The sequence below is a fragment of the Euprymna scolopes genome, chromosome 33 (assembly GCF_053919585.1).
Source record: "Euprymna scolopes isolate OS-2025 chromosome 33, ASM5391958v1, whole genome shotgun sequence".
In the NCBI taxonomy this organism is placed as follows: Eukaryota; Metazoa; Mollusca; class Cephalopoda; order Sepiida; family Sepiolidae; genus Euprymna; species Euprymna scolopes.
The window spans coordinates 2,847,732-2,874,110 of NC_136514.1; the positions used below are offsets into that span (position 1 = coordinate 2,847,732).

General features: G+C 32.3%; 1 protein-coding gene and 1 pseudogene across 5 annotated transcripts in view; one reads left to right on the plus strand and one right to left on the minus strand.

The window, feature by feature from the left end:
* Positions 1 to 2,631: 2,631 nt before the first annotated feature.
* Positions 2,632 to 2,748, plus strand: LOC145258375 (5S ribosomal RNA; annotated as a pseudogene).
* An 879-nt stretch (positions 2,749 to 3,627) lies between these two features.
* The window catches only part of LOC145258090 (uncharacterized), an 86,560-nt gene continuing 63,808 nt past the window's right edge, over positions 3,628 to 26,379 (minus strand). For all 5 annotated transcript variants that reach the window (XM_080115825.1, XM_080115822.1, XM_080115823.1 and 2 more), the window contains 3 exons: positions 20,328 to 20,350; positions 14,679 to 14,747; positions 3,628 to 4,506 (listed from right to left, as the gene is read on the minus strand). In XM_080115825.1, coding sequence (XP_079971951.1) covers positions 4,342 to 4,506; positions 14,679 to 14,747; positions 20,328 to 20,350 — 257 coding nt within the window. In that variant the 3' untranslated portion in view covers positions 3,628 to 4,341. The remainder of the gene's footprint in view (positions 4,507 to 14,678; positions 14,748 to 20,327; positions 20,351 to 26,379) is intronic.

A 26,379-nucleotide genomic window follows, 5' to 3' on the forward strand; every position in this document is an offset into this window, starting at 1 on the left:
TTATCTTACTTGCTGCTTAATTTAGCTGAAATAATGCGAAGCTCGCGATTTGTTTACAAACAAACGTTTGAGCCCTCTACGAGTAGCGGACGAATGTTTATTTAAATAATCGTTCGGATAGGTTAATTTCGGCCACCGATTCCGTAGTCATGTGGGTAGGACTGCCGACTGTCATCACGACGGTTCTAGGTTCGATCCTCGGCTTGGGAGAGGTGTTAGTCTAGCGGCACTGATGAGTTGTGATACAACGAAACAGGTCTGTATGTCGATGACTAAAATATATTTTATAAAGCTCCCCTCTTTGGTAGAGCACTCTTGTAAATTATCTTACTCGCTGCTTAATTTAGCTGAAATAATGCGAAGCTCGCGATTTGTTTACAAACAAACGTTTGAGCCCTCTACGAGTAGCGGACGAATGTTTATTTAAATAATCGTTCGGATAGGTTAATTTCGGCCACCGATTCCGTAGTCATGTGGGTAGGACTGCCGACTGTCATCACGACGGTTCTAGGTTCGATCCTCGGCTTGGGAGAGGTGTTAGTCTAGCGGCACTGATGAGTTGTGATACAACGAAACAGGTCTGTATGTCGATGACTAAAATATATTTTATAAAGCTCCCCTCTTTGGTAGAGCACTCTTGTAAATTATCTTACTCGCTGCTTAATTTAGCTGAAATAATGCGAAGCTCGCGATTTGTTTACAAACAAACGTTTGAGCCCTCTACGAGTAGCGGACGAATGTTTATTTAAATAATCGTTCGGATAGGTTAATTTCGGCCACCGATTCCGTAGTCATGTGGGTAGGACTGCCGACTGTCATCACGACGGTTCTAGGTTCGATCCTCGGCTTGGGAGAGGTGTTAGTCTAGCGGCACTGATGAGTTGTGATACAACGAAACAGGTCTGTATGTCGATGACTAAAATATATTTTATAAAGCTCCCCTCTTTGGTAGAGCACTCTTGTAAATTATCTTACTCGCTGCTTAATTTAGCTGAAATAATGCGAAGCTCGCGATTTGTTTACAAACAAACGTTTGAGCCCTCTACGAGTAGCGGACGAATGTTTATTTAAATAATCGTTCGGATAGGTTAATTTCGGCCACCGATTCCGTAGTCATGTGGGTAGGACTGCCGACTGTCATCACGACGGTTCTAGGTTCGATCCTCGGCTTGGGAGAGGTGTTAGTCTAGCGGCACTGATGAGTTGTGATACAACGAAACAGGTCTGTATGTCGATGACTAAAATATATTTTATAAAGCTCCCCTCTTTGGTAGAGCACTCTTGTAAATTATCTTACTCGCTGCTTAATTTAGCTGAAATAATGCGAAGCTCGCGATTTGTTTACAAACAAACGTTTGAGCCCTCTACGAGTAGCGGACGAATGTTTATTTAAATAATCGTTCGGATAGGTTAATTTCGGCCACCGATTCCGTAGTCATGTGGGTAGGACTGCCGACTGTCATCACGACGGTTCTAGGTTCGATCCTCGGCTTGGGAGAGGTGTTAGTCTAGCGGCACTGATGAGTTGTGATACAACGAAACAGGTCTGTATGTCGATGACTAAAATATATTTTATAAAGCTCCCCTCTTTGGTAGAGCACTCTTGTAAATTATCTTACTCGCTGCTTAATTTAGCTGAAATAATGCGAAGCTCGCGATTTGTTTACAAACAAACGTTTGAGCCCTCTACGAGTAGCGGACGAATGTTTATTTAAATAATCGTTCGGATAGGTTAATTTCGGCCACCGATTCCGTAGTCATGTGGGTAGGACTGCCGACTGTCATCACGACGGTTCTAGGTTCGATCCTCGGCTTGGGAGAGGTGTTAGTCTAGCGGCACTGATGAGTTGTGATACAACGAAACAGGTCTGTATGTCGATGACTAAAATATATTTTATATATATATATATATATATATATATATATATATATATATATATACATACATATATGTGTGATCGTTTATGTATATTTATGTTTTATTTAATTTATTTATTTGTTTATTTTCTATTGCTTTTGTTAGTTTTAAAACTATTTTGTATCGCTATCCTAGAGTAAATTTTATCTTGTGAACACAGTTGTTTGCTATTTCTCTTCTACAGTTTTATAGATGTTGGGGTTCTTTAAATATATATATATATATATATGTAAACACTACTTGAACCTCATACATAAGACATAGCCGAATATACCATCGGCATACTCTCAATTGCTGTGAACAATCATACACAATTTGTCTTATTTTCTATATATCCCCTTCGCTTTACCCTTAATTCGCCTATATTAAGTATCTACCCTGTTAATAACTACATGTTTTTATTTCAGAGACTCTTCTTCAGAGAATCTTTTACCATATTTATATATCTTTTTATATGTAAATTCTGTATTATTTTTTTACACGTCTTAATTTCTGCTTCTCGCCTATATTGTAAATGTACATATTACTATATCCATTCCCCCCCACAACCTCATCTAAGTACTTTAGTATGTTTCAATTCTTGTATAACTAAATTTTAACCATGTATAATTTAGATGAAGAAAGGAGCCTGAGACCCGATGACGTTTTGCAAATGGCCATATATTTATTTAATCCCTTTTTTACCATTTTATTATATACCTGTATATGCATAAATGTACGGCATAATCGCGTTGACACACCGGTTCTCGTCAGATCACCGAAGTTAAGCAAGGTTGAGCCTGGTTAGTACCAGATGGGTGACTATTTGGGAATTCTAGGCACTGTATGTGCTCTCCGCTTATCTCAGCATTTGTTTCCAGTCGTCCTGTACTTCACTTGCCACTGGAATTTAACAATGTCGTCTCAGGATATATATATATATATATATATATATATATATATATATATATATATATATATATATATATATATATATATATATAAAATAAAAATTATAACACGGAAATTACATAATTGTCGATGCAATAATTTATTTCAACCTTATGGTATTTTCAAGCATCTAAATCAGACAATTACATTTTTGATACTGAAAAAGAAAAGAAAAGATCGGGCTTCGACCCTCAAAAAACCAAAGGTGGTGGTAGTAGCAATCCACTTAATACATTTATAGAGAGGGTGGTAGGGATCTTTTCTTTTCTTTTTCAGTATCAAAAATGTAATTGTCTGATTTAGATGCTTGAAAATACCATAAGGTTGAAATAAATTATTGCATCGACAATTATGTAATTTCCGTGTTATAATTTTTATCTTATTGCTCTGTTTACCACATTGAGCTCTCATACCCGGATTTCCTCTGGATTTATTCCATTATAACACTATATATATATATATATATATATATATATATATATATATATATATATATATATATATATATATATATAATAGAGTTTATTCGATGAAATATTTAAGTCAATTTGTTCTGTACATTTAGATTACATATACTGTAAGTTTTGTTTTTGTTATATTTTGTTTTTTTTTTGTTTTTTATTTGTTTATATGACGTTTTAAAAAATTGAAGTACGCTTATGACTAAAAAAAAATGGTGCCCAATAACGGACACAATAAATAGATAAATTTGATTAACAGATTAATGACGAATCAGACATATGGAACATTTAACGCCATGTTGGGTAAACCGCTGTAGAAACGTAGATGCTTTGTATGTCATGAAGTTTGGTTGGTTTTAAAAGAATTGGAAGCAAGTGATTACATAAGTAGACACTGCAGAAGTTTAGCCGCACTGAACTTTGAGACCTGGAGAATGCCGTTGTAAAATGTCTAGAGAAAAAACGTCTGATGCTTGAACAAGGGGCACGTGACTTTAAATGACGAGAAAGGGAGAGGAGATTCCAATACTACAATACATGCAGCCATTAGACTTTGAATGCGTAACTACATAATAATTTCATCTATTTTCTGAAAGGTCCAAATGATCAAATTTATTTCTAATTTAGCACTTTTACAATAAAATACAAGCTTATTGACCCCCTCCACTGACATCTCATTAATGTTGAAGGCACGATGTGTTCATAGCAGGTAAAAGAAGGGTTTTTTTTTTCCTCTTGAACAAATATACCGGAAGTTTCCAAACTATGTAAGGCAGAAATGTTGACTGCTCGCAGCGGGATGTAATTGGAACCTTACATGCATGTGTAGTCACACTCTAAACGCTCAATACATTAAAAAAATTGGCCTTGTGCCTAATTTGCTCGGTGGGGGAGCAAATAAATACCCACTCAATACATCTGCCTTAAATAATCACTACTTCCGGTCGTTTATTTCAAGGGAAGTAACTCATCTGTCATCTGACTCGTATTAACATTGTTGCGCGTTCTTCCATCAATGTACCTCTTCACCTCTCAAAAATCGTTGTACATTCTGAGCGAAGGTTGGCTATTGTACTTTTGTGCTTGGTAGTGCTGATTCGGTAAGTAAATGGGATGAGTGCTTTGTCGAGGCGGCAAATCCGGAACCGAGAGCGGCGTGTGACTACGGGCCATAGCAGCACGTTTTGATGACGCATACTATAACGATAACAAAAAAAGAAAAACACACACATATATATATATAAGATAGAAATTTCTCCTTTTTTTTCTTTTAGATATTCACAAAAATGAAAATGGCAGATTTGTTTGGGTAAAAGAAAAAAACTGCGTCAAACAGTATTCTTTGTATATTACATCTTTCATCAACTTACCGTTACCTCGAAAAAAACTTTACTAACAATATCAATACTTCGGGTTAGTTGCTACTTTGTCTTGCTATGGTATCGTTTGATAAATATATACATGCACATATACAAGGTGTTCCAAAAGTCTGTGTCACATTTTAGTTGCTCATACTTGCTTAACTATAAATGGTAGTAAGTTGAAAGTGTTGCCATTTTAAAACTAAATGCATTAAGTTTGTTTGTTTGTTTGTTTGTTTTTGTAAAACTATTGATTTTTTTTTTCTCATTTCTTTACAGATCCAATAATGGCGTTCATTCAACCAGAAAAGTCGTTTTCTGTGCTTGAGTTTGCAAAAACTGAACCATGGACACGTGTTCAACGTGCATTTCGCAAAAATTTGGGAAACAGCGACCACGATTTTTTTGTGGGCATTTGTGAAAGGGCTGGTCTATGTGCCTCCCATTCCAAGACCCCTTGATGAGCTGAATGTTCGAATAATAGATGCTGCTGCAACCATGGACAACGCAATGCTGGGACACGTTTGGCAAGAATTGGACAATCGGCTTGATGTGTGTCGTGCGACTAATGGTGCTCCCATTGAACATTTTTACTTTCCATGAAAAACTTGAGATTACAAGATTTCTAAATATACCAGATGCGTTTTTATATCCTTAATAGTTCTCGAGATATTTAATGTCAAAATGTGCCCATGACTTTTGGAATACCCTGTACAAAAAAACGTAAAAAAGAAAATGGACGTCAATTAACACAAAACAACTCCAATTTATTTTCGAAAAAATGATTCCCAATTCACCTAAAGTTTTTATGACCCGTCCCAGGTTAAGTAAAACTAATTTCTCAAACCAACTACACTACTTTTCTGTCACTGACGAAGATTAAAAACAATTTATAAAATTCTAATGTTACATACGTTTACACATGTGGACCCAACACGTTGTAGACAGCGTACGTCGCAAGGAACATAAAACAAGTAATAACGCGACTCCTTTTGTTTTGTAACAACGGCATTTACTTCCGGGTACTTACCCGAATAGAACATGATTCCGAACGTGACCTCGCACGCGCTCTCGAACGTCATCCACGTCTCTAACGTGATCGTTCGTTTTTATAGTCTTTATTTTTCACTACTGTTGATGTCATTTCGCGTGCATTTCTATACGAGTGTCCACGCGTACGCTTCTGCTACCATAGTGTAGAATAGTTATTTTTATTATGATCAAAATGCATTGCAAGATTTGGATTCGAGAAAATAATAGAGAAATCTTCAGGAAAAACTGGAATTCAGTTAATCTTGTTTAATGACTAGCGATTATATCCAATGCTATTTTGATTTTCATTCTTTTTAATTAGATGTTGTCTTAATATTATGCATTCTAAAATCTTTTCAAATACGAAAAAAAAATTTTGGAAATATTTATTGATAGATTTTTAATACTAGCAAGCCGCCCAGCGTTGCCTGGTCGAAAGACACGCTTAAGATATTTTAATTTATACAGATTACGTATTTATTATTATAGAGCAAATTCTTCATTGGCCAGAATCGAAATCGGAACATACGACTCTCCAGCCGCATTCTTTAGCTTCTGAGCCACGCCCATACGCATATAAATTGTTAAAAAATAACGTTGTTTAATCGGTGAATATCAGTTTGTTTTTGTAAACATGTTTAGTCGACTGTTTCTAAGTTACCCCTCAGCAGCAATTTTTGCCGGCTAAAATCCAAATCGAAAGAATGATACATGTCCAAATACCCTATATATCAAATTTCTACTCCGTAGACTAAATATTACGAGAGGAGTTTGGTAGAGATTTTTCGCACACACAGCCAACGTGTCTATGGAGGCCGTAAGAAAAAATAAAAACCCATGATTTTTGTAAACGAGAGAAAAGGGAAACAAAACACCAAGGAAACAAGATACAGCTGCAATCAAGCAAGAAGTCACCCGCTTTCGATGTTAAAGCCGGCAAACACTCCTCTTTGTGGCCGCTACTCGACCAACAAAAAGAAACAAGGAATAAGTACTTTTATGAACATTCTCCCTTTTTTCTCCGTTTATTCCAACTTTGTATTATTTCGAAAGGTGACGACACATGAAAATACCATTCGTTTTTTATGTTAAAATGCCCTTCGTTTTTTACGTTAAAATGCCCTTCGTTTTTTTATGTCAAAATACCATTCGTTTTTTTATGTTAAAATGTCCTTCGTTTTTTTATGTTAAAATGCCTTTCTTTTTTTATGTTAAAATGCCCTTCGTTTTTTTATGTTAAAATGCCCTTCGTTTTTTTTATGTTAAAATGCCTTTCTTTTTTTTATGTTAAAATGCCCTTCGTTTTTTATGTTAAAATACCCTCCTTTGTTTTTGTTAATGTTAAAATGCCGTTTTTTTGTTTTAATAATGTTAAAATATGTTTCTCTTTTTTTAATGTACAAATACTCTCCTTTTTATGTTAAAATACCCTTCTTTGTTTTTTTTATGTTAATATACTCTCCTTTGTCTTTTTTACTCTTAAAATACCCTTCTTTTTAAAGAAAATTTTTTATATACATTCCTTTGTTTTCTTTTCCTCCCTTTTGACTTACTAATCCTACAATAGCGAAGTAACTGCACCCAGATATTAAATCTTATTTAAACAACAACAACAACAACTTCTTCCGTTTTATGTCTGTTTTACATGCATTTGACCCTAACCCTAACCTATCTCTGCCCGGGTCTTTCTCTCACGTCATTGCTTATCACATTCTCACATGCGTTCTTCGGCCGTCTCTTAACAACTGACCATGCAACCACAATTGTTCTACACCTACTAACCCAAGAACTCTCCATTCTTTCTACTGTTCGGGCTGAATCTTTCTCTGAGGTCATCAGATCGAAGCCTATTTTTAAGACTGACATCACACATCGAGCGTATCAGTCTCATATCATTTATTTCCATAAAATTCAATCACTCAGCAACAATTACAAGACGCCTCTCTAACCATGGATATCCATAAAAAAAACAACACCCTATCTGAGAATTCTTTCTTCAGACTCTTCGGCCTAACACTCACGGGCAATATAAATTGAAACAAATACATTGACGACATTGCAAAAAAGGTGGGCTCCCTCTATCGAGCTAGAAGACTACTCACGCCTGAGAGTATCCTGTACCTCTACAAGGCTATCATTAACCTATTCATGGAGTATTGCTGCCACATCTGAGCTGGTCATCTGCCACTAGTTTCTCCCTCTTGAATAGGGTCCAAAAAAGAGTTTTCAATCTAATAGGTCACACTTTGTTAACTAAGCTCCAACCACTGTCCCATCGCCGCAATGTTGCATTTCTGTACCTGTTTTACAAGTATTTTAATGGATTGTGCTCTGCTGAACTCGTTGCACTTGTGTCCCCTCGACGTACATATCCCCAACAAACCCGCTTAGCAACAAAATCACCCCCTTCACTGTTGATGTCCCTAAATGCCAGAAAGCTTTCTACTCTAATAATTTCTGCCTTCAAACAACTAGACTTTGGAATTCCCTTCCTGCTACCTGCTTCCCTGGCTGTACTGATATGCAGAAGTTTAAATGTAACGTAAACCAACATATTGTTTGTATGTTACCTAAACAGGGTCCCAAATAGTAGCCTCTTGGGTCTAAGTGGCGATATGACTTGTTAGGGGGTGAACGTGAGTTCAAAAATGCCATAAATTATCACACCCACGCACTCTTCTCGTGGTTGATGATGGTAACGCTATGCTGGTTAGTGATTGCTTACTTTGCAACTCCCAATTGCTTGTAGTAGCACCCAAACTGGCTCCACCACGTGCTCCAATGGAAACACCAAACATCAATAATTTCGTTATTCAGATATATGTAATCTCTATTATGTATTTATTTATTTATTTGTTTATTTATTTATTTATTTGTTTATTTATTTATTTGTTTATTTATTTATTTATTTGTTTATTTATTTATTTGTTTATTTATTTATTTATTTATTTATTTATTTGTTTATTTATTTATTTATTTATTTATTTGTTTATTTATTTATTTATTTGTTTATTTATTTATTTATTTATTTGTTTATTTATTTGTTTATTTATTTATTTATTTATTTGTTTATTTATTTGTTTATTTATTTGTTTATTTATTTATTTATTTATTTGTTTATTTATTTATTTATTTGTTTATTTATTTGTTTATTTATTTGTTTATTTATTTATTTGTTTATTTATTTGTTTATTTGTTTATTTGTTTATTTATTTATTTGTTTATTTATTTATTTATTTGTTTATTTGTTTATTTATTTATTTGTTTATTTATTTATTTATTTGTTTATTTATTTATTTATTTGTTTATTTATTTATTTATTTGTTTATTTGTTTATTTATTTATTTATTTATTTGTTTAGTTATTTATTTATTTATTTGTTTATTTATTTATTTGTTTATTTATTTGTTTATTTTTTTATTTCTTTATTTGTTTATTTATTTGTTTATTTATTTATTTATTTATTTGTTTATTTGTTTATTTATTTATTTATTTGTTTATTTGTTTATTTATTTATTTATTTATTTGTTTAGTTATTTATTTATTTATTTGTTTATTTATTTATTTGTTTATTTATTTGTTTATTTTTTTATTTCTTTATTTGTTTATTTATTTGTTTATTTATTTATTTATTTGTTTATTTATTTATTTATTTGTTTATTTATTTCTTTATTTATTTATTTATTTATTGTTTATTTGTTTATTTATTTATTCATTTATTTATTTGTTTATTTATTTATTTATTTGTTTATTTATTTATTTATTTATTTGTTTATTTATTTATTTATTTATTTGTTTATTTATTTATTTGTTTATTTATTTATTTGTTTATTTATTTATTTGTTTATTTATTTATTTATTTATTTATTTGTTTATTTATTTATTTATTTGTTTATTTGTTTATTTATTCATTTATTTATTTGTTTATTTATTTATTTATTTGTTTATTTATTTATTTATTTATTTGTTTATTTATTTATTTATTTATTTGTTTATTTATTTATTTGTTTATTTATTTATTTATTTATTTGTTTATTTATTTATTTATTTATTTGTTTATTTATTTATTTATTTATTTGTTTATTTATTTATTTATTCATTTATTTATTTGTTTATTTATTTATTTATTTGTTTATTTATTTATTTATTTATTTGTTTATTTATTTATTTATTTATTTGTTTATTTATTTATTTGTTTATTTATTTATTTATTTATTTATTTATTTGTAGACTGTTATCCTCATCTTCATAGTTGTTGTTTCATCACGTTTCGGCCAACTCATCCTTGGGCCTTCATCAAGTGGTTAACCTCAACAGGATAGAAATGCTGAGTCTCTTAACTATCTTACTGTATCCTCATTAATTACTGCCTTCCATAGTTCTTATTGTCTCACCGTGTTTGTGGCAAACTAATCTTCTGACCGACTTTGGGTAGTATTGAAACCGCCGTCTTCAGAAAATGTTCACCTGAAACTGTAGAGACTCAACACCTCTATCCTTTGGAACCCATGGTGCAGTGGATAGAGGCGTATAATTCCAGTTAACCATTGTCTGAAGATAGCAGTTTCAATCCTACCCAAAGCAGGCCAGAGGATTAGTTTGCCAAAAACGTGATGAGACGACAACTATGGAAGGCAGTAATTACTAGAATACAGGTAAGAGACTCAACATTCCTATCCCATTGCGGTTAATCACCTGACAAACGCCAGAGGAATTGTTGACTGAAACATGATGGAACAACAACTATGAAAATAAGAATAACAGTCCGCAAATACATAAATATATAAATTGCTCATCTTAAAGGATTCCAATAATAAAATAATATTCCTCTTCACTTTCTAACACGTCTTGTATCCAAATTATTATTTATTACAAGGCAGTCACCCCTTATCAAGGCCAGAAGACTACTGGAGAATAAAGGTTAATGGATGCAAGGTTCTAGTGTAATAATCGTTAATAGTGTAGTTTGGGTATAATTTCGATTATTTAAGGGGATAGCTTGACAAGAACTTGTTTATATTGAACTTGAAAACTACCATATTGTAATCGGTCAGGAAGCAGGCTGGTGGAACAATGTTCCACAGGCGAGTAATTCTAAGAAAGCAGTTGGGCTCATGGAATTTGTGCTTAGATTTAGGCACAGATAGAGTGTGGGAAGTTGTTGATAGTGGTTGTAGCTAGTCGAGTGTTATTTGGGAGAGTTTTGTAAAGGGGCATAAATTGGAGCTCAGACGAGCATTTGGCATGAGAATAACGACAGACTAGAGACAGGCTCGAAACGTCTCCTCTGTGGGAAACAGGTTGCAGAGAAGAGAAAAGGGCATCACTTTCAGGGTTTCGAGCCGGTTTTTAACTCTATCAAGATAGGGTGGGCCGAGTAGCTCCTGCTTAGATGTGAACATACTTGGTTATTCTCTTTCGGCCTACCAGTATTTTCACTTTACTACTAACGTGCCGAAACAGTACAAGTGAGTTTCTGCTTTCCACAGACTGAATAAGGGAACTTTTTATCATTGTAGTTTTCCAACATTAATAATCACTTTGGACTTAGTGACATTCTCTCTCAAACCTTTACTTTTCACAGCATTCTTTCATGCCTTTCATTAAATAAGTTTCCATCATTAAATAAGTTTCCATCATTAAATAAGTTTCTATCATTAAATAAGTTTCCATCATTAAATAAGTTTCCATCATTAAATAAGTTTCCATCATTAAATAAGTTTCCATCATTAAATAAGTTTCCATCATTAAATAAGTTTCCATCATTAAATAAGTTTCCATTATTAAATAAGTTTCCATCATTAAATAAGTTTCAATAATTAAATAAGTTTCCATCATTAAATAAGTTTCCATCATTAAATAAGTTTCCATAATTAAATAAGTTTCCATCATTAAATAAGTTTCCATCATTAAATAAGTTTCCATCATTAAATAAGTTTCCATTATTAAATAAGTTTCCATAATTAAATAAGTTTCCATCATTAAATAAGTTTCCATCATAAAATAAGTTTCCATAATTAAATAAGTTTCCGTAATTAAATAAGTTTCCATCATTAAATAAGTTTCCATCATTAAATAAGTTTCCATAATTAAATAAGTTTCCATCATTAAATAAGTTTCCATCACTAAATAAGTTTCCATAATTAAATAAGTTTCCATCATTAAATAAGTTTCCATCATTAAATAAGTTTCCATAATTAAATAAGTTTCCATCATTAAATAAGTTTCCATCATTAAATAAGTTTCCATAATTAAATAAGTTTCCATCATTAAATAAGTTTCTATCATTAAATAAGTTTCTATCATTAAACAAGTTTCCATCATTAAATAAATTTCCATCATTAAATAAGTTTCCATCATTAAATACGTTTCCATCGTTAAATAAGTTTCCATCATTAAATAAGTCTCCATAATTAAATAAGTTTCTATCATTAAATAAGTTTCCATCATTAAATAAGTTTCCATAATAAAATAAGTTTCCATCATTAAATAAGTTTCCATCATTAAATAAGTTTCCATCATTAAATAAGTTTCCATCATTAAATAAGTTTCCATCATTAAATAAGTTTCTACCATTAAATAAGTTTCCATCATTAAATAAGTTTCCATAATTAAATAAGTTTCCATGATTAAATAAGTTTCCATCATTAAATAAGTTTCCATTATTAATAAGTTTCCATCATTAAATAAGTTTCCATCATTAAATAAGTTTCTACCATTAAATAAGTTTCCATCATTAAATAAGTTTCCATAATTAAATAAGTTTCCATGATTAAATAAGTTTCCATCATTAAATAAGTTTCCATCATTAAATAAGTTTCCATTATTAATAAGTTTCCATCATTAAATAAGTTTCCATCATTAAATAAGTTTCTACCATTAAATAAGTTTCCATCATTAAATAAGTTTCCATCATTAAATAAGTTTCCATCATTAAATAAGTTTCCATCATTAAATAAGTTTCCATAATTAAATAAGTTTCCATGATTAAATAAATTTCCATCATTAAATAAGTTTCCATCATTAAATACGTTTCCATCGTTAAATAAGTTTCCATCATTAAATAAGTTTCCATAATTAAATAAGTTTCCATCATTAAATAAGTTTCCTTCATTAAATAAGTTTCCATCATTAAATAAGTTTCCATAATAAAATAAGTTTCCATAATTAAATAAAATTCCATCATTAAATAAGTTTCCATCATTAAATAAGTTTCCATCATTAAATAAGTTTCCATCACTAAATAAGTTTCCATAATTAAATAAGTTTCCATAATTAATAAGTTTCCATCATTAAATAAGTTTCCATAATTAAATAAGTTTCCATCATTAAATAAGTTTCTATTATTAATAAGTTTCCATCATTAAATAAGTTTCTACCATTAAATAAGTTTCCATGATTAAATAAGTTTCCATCATTAAATAAGTTTCCATCATTAAATAAGTTTCCATTATTAATAAGTTTCTATCATTAAATAAGTTTCCATCATTAAATAAGTTTCTACCATTAAATAAGTTTCCATCATTAAATAAGTTTCCATCATTAAATAAGTTTCCATAATTAAATAAGTTTCCATCATTAAATAAGTTTCCATCATTAAATAAGTTTCCATAATTAAATAAGTTTCCATCATTAAATAAGTTTCCATCATTAAATAAGTTTCCATCATTAAATAAGTCTCTACCATTAAATAAGTTTCCATCATTAAATAAGTTTCTATCATTAAATAAGTTTCCATCATTAAATAAGTTTCTATCATTAAATAAGTTTCTATCATTAAATAAGTTTCCATCATTAAATAAGTTTCCATTATTAAATAATTTTCCATCATTAAATAAGTTTCCATCATTAAATAAGTTTCCATCATTAAATAAGTTTCCATCATTAAATAAGTTTCCATCATTAAATAAGTTTCTATCATTAAATAAGTTTCTATCATTAAATAAGTTTCCATCATTAAATAAGTTTCCATTATTAAATAAGTTTCCATCATTAAGTAAGTTTCCATTATTAAATAAGTTTCCATCATTAAATAAGTTTCCATCATTAAATAAGTTTCCATTATTAAATAAGTTTCCATCATTAAATAAGTTTCCATCATTAAATAAGTTTCCATCATTAAATAAGTTTCCATCATTAAATAAGTTTCCATCATTAAATAAGTTTCCATCATTAAATAAGTTTCTATCATTAAATAAGTTTCTATCATTAAATAAGTTTCCATCATTAAATAAGTTTCCATTATTAAATAAGTTTCCATCATTAAGTAAGTTTGCATCATTAAATAAGTTTCCATCATTAAATAAGTTTCCATAATTAAATAAGTTTCCATCATTAAATAAGTTTCTATCATTAAATAAGTTTCCATCATTAAATAAGTTTCTATCATTAAATAAGTTTCTATCATTAAATAAGTTTCCATCATTAAATAAGTTTCCATCATTAAATAAGTTTCCATCATTAAATAAGTTTCCATCATTAAATAAGTTTCCATCATTAAATAAGTTTCCATCATTAAATAAGTTTCCATAATTAAATAAGTTTCCATAATTAAATAAGTTTCCATCATTAAATAAGTTTCCATCATTAAATAAGTTTCCATAATTAAATAAGTTTCCATAATTAAATAAGTTTCTATCATTAAATAGGTTTCTATCATTAAATAAGTTTCCATCATTAAATAAGTTTCCATCATTAAATAAGTTTCCATAATTAAATAAGTTTCTATCATTAAATAAGTTTCTATCATTAAATAAGTTTCCATCATTAAATAAGTTTCCATCATTAAATAAGTTTCCATCATTAAATAAGTTTCCATAATTAAATAAGTTTCCATAATTAAATAAGTTTCCATCATTAAATAAGTTTCCATCATTAAATAAGTTTCCATCATTAAATAAGTTTCTATCATTAAATAAGTTTCTATCATTAAATAAGTTTCCATCATTAAATAAGTAAGATTACTTGATTGCTTACCCTGTGTTTATTATTGTTCTCTTTTCGAATATTTTTGTTTCCAATAAATATTTTCTTGAATCGGCTTACCTAAAATATAAAACAAAATATATTTTTTAATCACTTAAAAATGAAAGATTAATTATTGTTTCGTTGGAATCAAGATAATAACAAGTGAAGCATGCATGGTCCCATGAACATGACACAGTGAACGAGGCATAAAAAAATGATTAAGTTCAGCATTCTCCACCCCATTTAGCTCCAAAAGTCCCCAGCGTCATCAAATCCTGGTGAATATGAATAAACGGTGCAGTTTAGGCCTTAACATATGTAAATTTGAGTTCTGCACCATGCAAAACTGCTACATAGACATGCACAGAAAATTTAGGACAAATATGGTAAAATAGTCCCAAAAAATAGAGTGTTTTATTTGTACTAAAAGAGGTCTCGGGGTTATCGCGAAGTATAGACAAACAAAATTATATAGAAATCAGTTAGTTACAACTTTTCAGAAAGTTTTATAAAAATCCAAGACATCAATTTTGTTTAATAAGCACAAAAGTGTCAATTTTAGCTATTTTAACCCGAAAGGTAGCCATAAGGGAGGGGAGGCAACCGGAGTTTTCCCAGAAAATCCGTTCTGTTATTTTTTTACTCATATCATGTTTAATGTTTGTGCAAAATTTCAAAAAATTCAAAGGCGTAGTTATTGAGAAACGTGCAGACAGACGAACGGACGAATGGACAAGAGTGAATTTACAAGTGCACCCTCCGTTTATGGGGGGGGGCACCAATAATATATGAACTGTGTAGTAAAACTACAGACTAGTTAACACTCATGCACTTGTAAACCAAAAAAGAAAATTAAAAAAACATTACATTTATTATTTGAATTATTTGGACAACATTTTGGTGGAGGTAACCTCTGACCTGCTTCCGATGCATGTCGGAAATCTTTATGTGTAATCAACTAATCTGTAGAGAATTTCGAAATGGAAGCCTTTATTTTATCCAAAGGGGTAGTTTGTTCTCGTTCAATCAATTATGACAGGTTGAAATCTTTAGTAATTCCTAATTCTCTTTTCATGTCGCCCGTGACATTCCGGAGTTTGATAAAATTAATCTGGCCAAAATCAAAGGTTATATTAACTCTGTTACATGGAAAGGGCTGTCCGCTTCCCATGTAAAAAAGAAGACACACTAGCCAAGTTAAAATGAGATTAGGACAAGCTTAGAATCGAACCCGAAGGCAAGTGCTAAAGATAATAGAGAATGGAATGTGAAAAATTGTAAATTCTATTAGAAATAGTTCAATACTGCTTATATCGGAAAAAGAAACAAATTGTGCATTCTTTAGAAATCTAGATATTAAATAATGTCAGTTAAAAAAATGGACAATACAAATTAAAAATATATTGTTTAAAAATAGGTTAGATTAGAATTGAGGATTCTTTTGTTTGCCAGAAGTGTGTTTGGACAAACATATGTAAAGCCACGTGAAAATTAGTCACGTTTGAAAACACACTTCTGACGTCATAAACAAAGAACATTTCTCAATATATGATTCTATGGATTCGGAGTCAGAGAGTTGATCAACCAAGAGTTGACATAGTCAGTTGGAGAGAAGAGTCCCTTAGAGGCGAAGGATAGAAGATTTAGACCATGTAGATACAAGCTGAATTCCTGACGTCATCGACCGGCCGATCAGACAAATAAAGAAGTCCTCATTATGTTGTAACTGTTGTCGTGTCACATCCTTCATCACGAACGAAAGGTAATAGTGTTTATCATCTTATAATGAACATTGTTTAACTCTTCGAAGATTAGGTATCCCCCTCCTCTGTGTTAAGAACTTGCATCCCACATCACATCACTCAGTCCGTATTTACTATGAAGTCTCCAAGAATTGTCACAGTCATCGTCGTGATGTAATATACATGAACGTCTTCCCATCAGAATTGTCATTACCATCCGTTATATATGTCCCCCCACGTATTACATGAACCTGTTACAAGTCGCAATATGAGTTCCCTGCTGTGCAACCGACTCAATTAATAGTCTGAATCATAATAATAATATAACTCTAAAAATATTAGATAAATAATAATTTATATAAAACGCATTAAAGTGAAATTCTCTTTTAATGCATGAAGAAACGAGTTGTTTGAGTACTTATCGTGAAAAAAAAAACAAATCGTTTCTATGCGTTAAAACTAGACGCATTCCACGATTTTAATTGGGTGGAGGGTACAGATTTTTTTTTTTTTTTTTTACAGAATGTTTAAATATGCTCTTTTCAATAGTAAATCCTACGGCATCCTTTCTGTGTCGAGCATGTTCAATCTGCTGCTAAACTTTGAAAAGTGATTTTACTCAACAATTAATTTATTTCTGACAATCTACGATATTTTTTTTCGATCAGATATCTTGACTTCAATTAACAGTTTGTTTTTCTGTTCGATTAATATATTTTTGATCACTTCAAAATAATAAAAATGATATGGTAAAACTACAGACTAGTTAACACTTGTAAACCAAAATTTAAAAAAAAACATTACACATTATTGAATTATTCGGAAAATATTTCGGTCGTGGTAACCTCTGACCTCTAACGTGTCGGAAATGTGGTTTTACTCAACAATTAGCTTATTTCTGCCAATCCACAATATTTGTGTTTTCTTAGTCAGATATCTTGACTTCGATTAACAGTTATGTTTTTCGATAACCAATTATGTTATATCGCTTTTGTGGATCTCGATGTTTGTCCATGTATAATGCACCTATTTCTAGGAAAAGACTTTTTCAGGACACCGAAACGAAATAAGGAAGTTAAATCGCAATGTAGAGATTCTGGAATGTGTCGTGAATAACATTTTGGAAAGAGCACAAATATGCGAAGCTGAAACTGGGCACCATTTAAAAGATTATTTTTCATATATATTGTTTGAATTTTGTATGTTTTTCTTTCATTTCCTAATTTCTTAGCCATATTGTGTGAAAATTTCAGGAGATATCAAAAATAAAGAATCTATTTAAGTTCGAAACTCTTCAGTGACTATTTGGACAGCCTGTATAACTTGTATTCCTATCTTACATAATCTTATTAGTAATTCTTTCCTAATGGCTATTTCTATGTACGAAGACATTGAGAAAAAATTACTAATAGGACTAGATAAAATAAAAAGACGTAACGGGCAAGTGAATGTGCGTGGGCCAACTCTTTGTTTCATTTGAATAGTTTCGTTTCGCTGATTAAAGCTAACTTGAATTGGAATTAATATATTTAAGATACTGTCAAGTTTGCTTCATCTTCCATGGTAAAAAACACTTCTCACAACTGCTAGTATCTTATCAATCTATATATATATATATATATATATATATATATATATATATATATATATATATATATATATATAATTATTTTTTACTATAATAATTAAATACCTACAGACACTAGTGTTTCATCCTTTCGGGAATCTTCAGTGCAGGGTGTCACGATTACTACCAGTCGAACGATTCGAGCACCGTATCACGAGACATCTCTGGCTCGATTAGCGGAGATCTAATCCATTCGGCTACCATTAACCGCTTGAAATATCGTTGAATTTTAAACATCTTAATTTTAAGTGTTCATTTACGCCAGACAGACAGTGATCTAATCGTTATACGATGATCTACGCATAAGAGCTAAATTGACCGACTTTTAACTCAACTGAAAGTGCTCAACGATAAGAAACGAATTTCTTAAAGGGTTGTCATAATTATTTTTTACTATAATAATTAAATATATATATCAGTTATTTGTCTCTCTTTCTAGGAAACGATCTTTACCAAATTTCCTCTGTGAATTTTTTGCTTACAAGCTTGTAACTTTAAATATAAGGAATTTGGGCCTGTGGAAAATGTTCGATTTATAATGATTAAAAATTGAACTGGGCAAGAGTAAGTCGACTGAGAGTGCTCTTCTACGTGTGCGCAAATATATATTTAGACGTTAAAGTCGTTAAATTTTTTACGATTTCTTACTAACAGTCGATAGATCAAACGGGAAAGACTAAGGCTGGAGTATTAAATGCTTTTGTTTCAATTCTAGCTGATGGGATCCAAGTCGTATTTTTAAATTTTGAAATCATTAGTATATATTCGGTACAATATAATAATCAGTAGAGGATTAGTTTGATAACAATAAATATAAAATCTGCATGAATTGAAGTATCATATTTAAGAGTATTTCATGACTGGGCAATGCCGGGCGACCTGCTAGTATCTTTAAAAATCCACTATTGACCACCATGAAATGGTGGAGTATTGTTGGCACATTTGGGTTAATACACTAACCATTAATCTCTGTTTCTCTCTCTCTCTCTCTCTCTCTCTCTCTCTCTCTATATATATATATATATATATATATATATATATATATATATATATTGGGCAGTTAAAAAGGTCTCTAACATAACAGATCCCACATTGTCTACGAAACTTAAGCTCCTATCTCATCATCGCAATGCTTCATCTCTATGCATTTTTTACAAGTACTTTCAGAGAATATACTCTGACTACAGGTGTGCCTCTTCAACGTAAATACCTCAGCAAATATTAGCTTGAAGCAAAATTCCACCCCTCCACTGTAAAAACAAATTTCTATTCTAATTAGATTCTTTCATCAGACTGTTTGCTTTTGGAGTTCCATCCCTACTCTGTATTCTCCCAAGGGTACAAACATGCAAAAATTTAACTGAAATTTGAAAAAAAAAAAAGCATTTTGTTGCACAACTCCCGATTTAGAATTCCCCCATAAATCTTGATCATTATTGCAGTCTACCACTATGCCTCAGCTACAACGTACGATAAACCTTCAATAAGTTTTCAGATTTTTTTGTACAGGCATTTAAAATTGTCATAGACTCTTGAAAATTCAGTATGTTATTGCGATACATCGTATGGGATGACTGACTAATTTTTACGATTTCAGGTTAAAATGAACAGCTACAGCAGGAATTAGAATACACCCTACTAAAGCCTGATTGTCACAATTGGTGAATTTCAAAAATGCAATCTGGACGTGAGGACATTTTAGAAGAATGATATGCAATAAAATTCTGTTTTAAACTTGAAAAAAAATGCCACTGAAACGAATGGAATACTTCATACTGGTTTTGGACCATCTTGCATGAATCGAGCATCAGCTTTTGAGTGACATAAGAGATTCAAGGAAGGCGAGAAATAATGAGAGGTGTGGGAAGAGTAAGGAAGTCACCGTAGTTCATTGGCAAAATAAATACTTTCGTGGAAAAGGACCGCCGTGTGTCTATCGAGACATTAAGTCAACAGCTTGATGTCAGTGTGGGAACTGTGCATAATTATTTGCGACGAAACTGAAAATTTGGAAAATTTGAACGAAGTTCGTCCCAAGCTTGCTCAGAGAAAAGCAAAAAGAAAGACGTTATGACGAAGATGGTCAATACCTTACCCTCCTTGTAATTCAGACATTGCTTTCTGTGGCTTTTAATTATTCCCTAAGCTCAAGGAAAACCTTGGAGGCTGTCGTTATGAGGCAATTGTGGAGATGGAAGAGGCTGTGATGAGGGTCATTGACATGCTTATGAGAAATTCTAAGGCAACATTAAGTAGTCACGCTATTTACAAAAGAAAAGAAATACTTACTAAACCAGCTGATTTCTTCGTATCTGAAAAAAAAAGGAAAAATCATGTATTAGTGATATAACATTCTCGTTTATTAGTCGAATTTAAATAAATCGTTTATCTTTAACAGCATAATATAAAGTGGAATGATAAAAGTGTCGCCCTAAAGAAAACAACAATACTACTATTTTTTTTTTTTTTTTTTTTTTTTACATTTTCACCCCAAACAAGGCACAGTGCCATTTTGATGTAGTGGGCTACTATCAGGGACATATACTACAGGGTTAGTATGTGGGGAGTTGGACAGCAAGATGTCGGTTCACATTACACGTCTGCATGTCAGTACTGTTGGGGAAGCAGGAACTCAGAAAGGAATTCCAAAGTCTAGTGGTTCTGGGGAAGAAACTACAGGAGAAGAAGGCTCTCTTACATCTAGGAATCTCAAATGTGAAGGGGTGGGATTTTGCTGCTTGTCGGGTTTGTCGGGGGTTATTTCGTCGGAGCATTCACCGTTAAAGTACTTGTAGAACAGGCAGAGGGATGCTACATTTCATCGATGGGACAGAGGCTGAAGCTTAGAGGAAAGTTCAGGACCTATTAGATTGGCGATTTTCTTTTGAACCTTGTCTAGGAGTGAGAGACTAGTAGCAGATGCACCAGCCCAAATATGACAGCAATACTCAATACATGGGCGAATGGTGGCCTTATAGAGATACAGAATACTTCTGGGCGTTAGTAGCTTTCTAGCATGGTAGAGAGAACCTACCTTTTTCGCAGCGGTCCTGGCAATGCTCTCAATGTAATTTTTCCAACTCATGTTTCCTGTGAACGTTGGGGCGAGGAATTTAAAAGATGTACTTTCAGATAAAGAGTCTTTGGCCATTGCTATTGGTGGTAGAAAAGGTTTCTTGTAATTATTCAAGGAAATAAGTTTAGTCTTGGCAGCATTAAATGTGACCATCCATTTTTGTCCTCATTCCACTACAGATTGGAGGTTGTCCTATAGTGTTTCTGCCATTTCTTTAGATATGTGTTCATTTGTTTTCTTGTCCTGTCTGTTATAGAGAGTGGTGTCATCAGCATATATACTCATCTTACAGACAATTTTGTCAGGGAAGTCATTTATGAATATTAGGAATAATAGAGGTCCAAGGATAGACCCTTGAGGCACTCCTGCATTTATATCATATTTTATTATCATTATTTTAAAGCTTTTATTGAAAAAATCAATTCAAGTAACTTGACTCCTACCGCTCTTGGAATTTGTACATAACTGGCCAACTAGTAAATTAGTCTACAACAAAAAAATAAAATCGGTTTTAATCAAGCGGAAATGGAATCATGGCGTCTTTTCTAGGGAGACAATTTTATCGTTCTATTCTGTGTATGTCAATTCTGGTTCTTGTATCTATGATGCTCTTCAAAAGACTATAGTTCGACCTATAAAAAGATATTATACGACAGCAAAAAGCAAAATCCATAACACAAGTAAATTACATTGAATTCAGTTAACACAATTACATCTAAATTCCATGTTCTCCTATATTAATGTTTAAATGCTATCAAAAACAATGAACTGTGAAATCGGCAAAAAAGAAGGCAACACATCTAAGGCTGTAAATGACAAAGTTCTCTCTGATTCTCTATCTTCTGATCTTAAGTGCACGGTACAGTGGGGGAAGAGGTGGCTGGTTACTGTTAATGCATCTAAAACCAAGCTCCTATCTTTACATCATCAACACTCTGATCCTCATCTGGCATCAATTGAAATGGATGGCTCTCGCGTAGGGGAGGCTCCATATTTTGATAAGCTTTTGGGATTGACCTTTACTCCTGACTTGAAATGGAACAAGTACATCAAGTTTTTTGCCAAGGTCGCTGGAAAAATGGTAGGACCCTTCTACTGCTCCAGAAGATATCTCACTGCTGATGCAATTTTCTATCTATATAAAAGCAAAGTACTTCCAAGGATGGAGTACTGCTGACACATCTGGGCAGGAGCTGCTAAAAACAGCCTATCCTGCTTTAACAGAGTACAAAATAGACTTCATGGTTTAGTGGGGATGCCCTTTTCTCTTCCCTGCAATCTTTCTCCCACAGAAGAGAAGTTACAAGCCTGTCTTTGTGTTTTATCATTACTTCCATGGCAAGTGCTCGTCTGAACTCTAATCGCTGGTCCCCCCTCGCCAATCTTTCACGATAAACTCCCATCTAGCTGGAACCACTGTCAATAATTTTCTCCTCTCTTTAACTGTGCCAAAACCAAAACGTAGATTCCATGAACAAAGTTTCTTTCTTAGAAGTGCACACCAGTGGAACTCTCTTCCGTTGGCCTGTTTCCCACCTGACTACAACTTGGGTGTCTTCAAGTCCAACTTGAACAAATTCCTGATGTACCGCCCCCTTAAGTAAGACACTTTATCAAATCTCCAATACTAACGATTACTACAATACTATCCCATTTATTACTGCACACGCAATAACCCTTACCCCCGAGTGGCTTCTGGGCCTTGATAAGTGGTGACGTCCATGTAAAAAAAAAAAAAATCAAACTGCTAACAAACAACTAAGCATTGTTAATGGAAGCACATAACGATGCCGACTCCATATTTTCCAACCAACTTAGCAAAAAAAAAAAAAAATGCTTTTTTTAATGCCGAGACATTCCTGACAATGAATTCTGAAAATGATGCATCATTTCAAAAGCTGTTTGAAATGTGTTCTTTTTTATGCTGTTAGGCTATGTGAAGTTGTGTCAGCACTGGTTTTGGGACGATTAATCGAAATCAGAATCGGGAATCGGAAAAGTCGGAACTTTTGAGGGTATCGGAATCGGTATTGTAACCGGAAAAATTTGTGCCTATTCATTAATTGTATTTTTTTGTTTTGATTTTGTTTAAAGCAAAATATTTCACTGCTGGTAATAATGATAGAAGGAAAAATCTTTAATTTTATTAAATTATCAGTAAAACTAAAATCTATAATCGGTTTTCATCAAATGGAAATGGAACCATGTCGCCTTTTCTAGGGTGATTATTTTATCCTTCTACCTTGTAAATACAAGTTGATGATCGGTAGCCAATTTATAAATCTTGCAACGTATTTATGTTGTACTTTTATGGTTGTTGTCTCATTAATTAAAACTCCCATGTGTACAAAACAGTGCTGTATATCAAGTAGAGCTCTATGTATGATACTTTTATTTATGCAAACATGTACGCTACACACATGCGACATATGTTTCAGCTGCGACTTTTTTTTTTCTTTATTCCATGTTATTTTATTTCATTTTATTTATTTTAGATGCGGCTTCAAATTTGAGTATTCAATTTTTTACAAACAGTTATCCTCATCTTCATGGTTGTTGTTTCACCACGTTCGGCCAACTCATCCTCTGGCCTTCTTCAGGTGATTAACCGCAACGGAAAAGCAGAGTTTTGTAACTGTATCGCCAGTAATTATTGCCTTCCGTAGTTGTTGCTGTCTCACCACGTTTTTGGCCAACTCATCCTCTGGCCTGCTTTAAGTCTCATGGCGCAGTGGATATAGGCGTTGAGTCTCTACGGTTCCATGTGAGCATTGTCTGAAGATAGTGGTTTCAATCCTAGCCAAAGCAGATCGTAGGATTAGTTGGCAAAAAATGTGGTGAGACAACATCAACTATGGAAGGCAGTAATAAATGGCAATACACTTACAAGGCTCAGCATTCCTATCCCACCGCTGTTAACCATCTGAAGAAGGCCAGAGGGTAAGTTGGCCGAGACATGGCGAAACAATAACAACTATGAAGATGAGTATAAAAGCCTGAAAAAAAAAGTGAATGCTCGTGTTGGCTACACATGTGCATATATGTTTCAGCTGCGACTTTATTCCAAGTCCACCATCTTACAGGCATATTAAGTATATTGAAAGCGATGGGTGAATTACATTCTCGCATTTTGGTGGGAAAGGAAACTGGAGAGAAAAAAGCAAGGCGTACATTCCAACAAAAACAATTATGTACCTGTATATACATACAGCTTCATATCTCTCTCTTCACAACCAGTGAGGATGGTCGTTGTGTCTTCAGTCGAAGTTCTCAGAAGTCAAGGGGCCCACAACCTGGGGCTAGCACTTGAACTCTATATGAGATACATAGATATTCGAATGTTCCATTAAAGTTCTTTATCTCTCAAACACTGAGTTAGTAAAGAAATTCAGAACATAATTTTCCTCATCCCAATTAACCATTTTTATACGTTGTAGTATATCTTTCATGTTGGGCTCATGGTCTTACTGGATTCCAGGACAAGAATTTATCTAGTCTGGTGGAGTATCCAGCTATTACTTGAGGTAATATCACTTGGAGAAGGTGCACCATTCCTCGGAAAAGCTGTGGAGTAGCTGTAGTGAGGAGATCTTATTTGGGCAGCGAATACTATGTGATTTTGAATATTTGGTCAGGGTTTACTTCGATGGAAAAAGTATCCTCATGCCAGATTGTTCTGACAAACCCCTGTACAGAGAGACCTTAGACACTCGAGGATAGTTTCTAGTGTGTGCGGAAGTGACCGACAAGGCCGATCTTGGCCTTGAACCGCCTTTCACAGAGCGAGCAGGTTGTTCCATTTCCATTCCAAGTATTGGCTAGCGAGCATCCTTCTATCTTCCTCTACCTTCCATCATCTCGATATGGTTGGCCTCGAAAGTGCTTTTGGCGCCAGTTGGCTTCCAAGTTTGTCTGTCGTTGGTTTGAGTCTTCCATGTGTCTTTCTTGATGTCACACTTCTTCAGGTTTGTTTTCAAAAGATCCTTTTATCATTTCTTCTGTCCTCCTCGGGTGTGATATCCTTTTTTTAACCGACCATAAAAGAGTTGTTTTGACAGCCGAAAATCTGACATCCTAACAACTGAGCCAATATATATATATATATATATATATATATATATATATATATATATATATATATATATATATATATATATATATATATACATATATATATATATATATAATACTTGTTTATTGTTATATAAACATGGTCACATCCTGCTGCTACAAATAGCCACTTGTTTCAATCAAACAACAGATATCATAATAAGGTTATTCATTGAACTTTTGAATAGTCAAGTGGCTGCCTGATGATATCTGTTGTTTGATTGAAACAAGTGGCTATTTGTAGCAGCAGGATGTGACCATGTTTATATAACAATAAACAAGTATTATCAGCTCTTTTTATTGAGCACTATCTAACAACCTCGTTGAATTCATTAGTCCATTACTTTTGAATAAAAAACCCCGAGTATATATATAGTATATATATATATATATATATATATATATATATATATTGGGCTTGGTTTCCTTCCTCTTATCTATTTGCCTCTCTGGTATCAAAGGTACTTAAGCTTTTATGCATTTTTGTTTTCTCATAGCATTTATATACTAGTTAACAAGTCGTAGAATTGATCTTGTAATCTTGATAAATTTACTTATATATATATATTATTAATTTTTTTTCTAATTTTATTCATATACATTATTATAATTTTCTTATTGGAGAAATGCTATTATCAACTGTAAATTCATGTATTTAACAGCTGCCCTATTTTTAAATCTCCGAAACAGCTACATGGTAAGCAGCTGATGATCCCGTTTTCTATTTCGAAAAAGTTGAGTTAAGGTTTTCTTTTTTATCCTTAAATTCTGTTTTAAAATTGAAGATTTTTATGAAATCGGCTTATGCAAATGCTAAGTCTATTTCTTTTTAACAATTTTAGTTAATGCCTTTTTATTTCATCCGTATATAATTGAATTCACTGTAATTATAAACTTTTTGGAAGTCGGATTATTTCTTTTTTTTTTTACACGGTGGTCACCACTTATCAAGGCCCGGAAGCCACTCAGGGATAAGAGTTATTGCAAGTACAGTACGTTAGTGTGGAGATTTGATGAAGTGTTTACTTAAGGGGGTGGTTCATTAGGAATTTGTTAACATTGGACTTGAAGACATCCAAGTTGTAGTCAAGTGGGAAGCAGGCAGATGGAACAGAGTTCCACAGGCGTGCAGTTCTAAGAAAGAAGCTTTGTTCA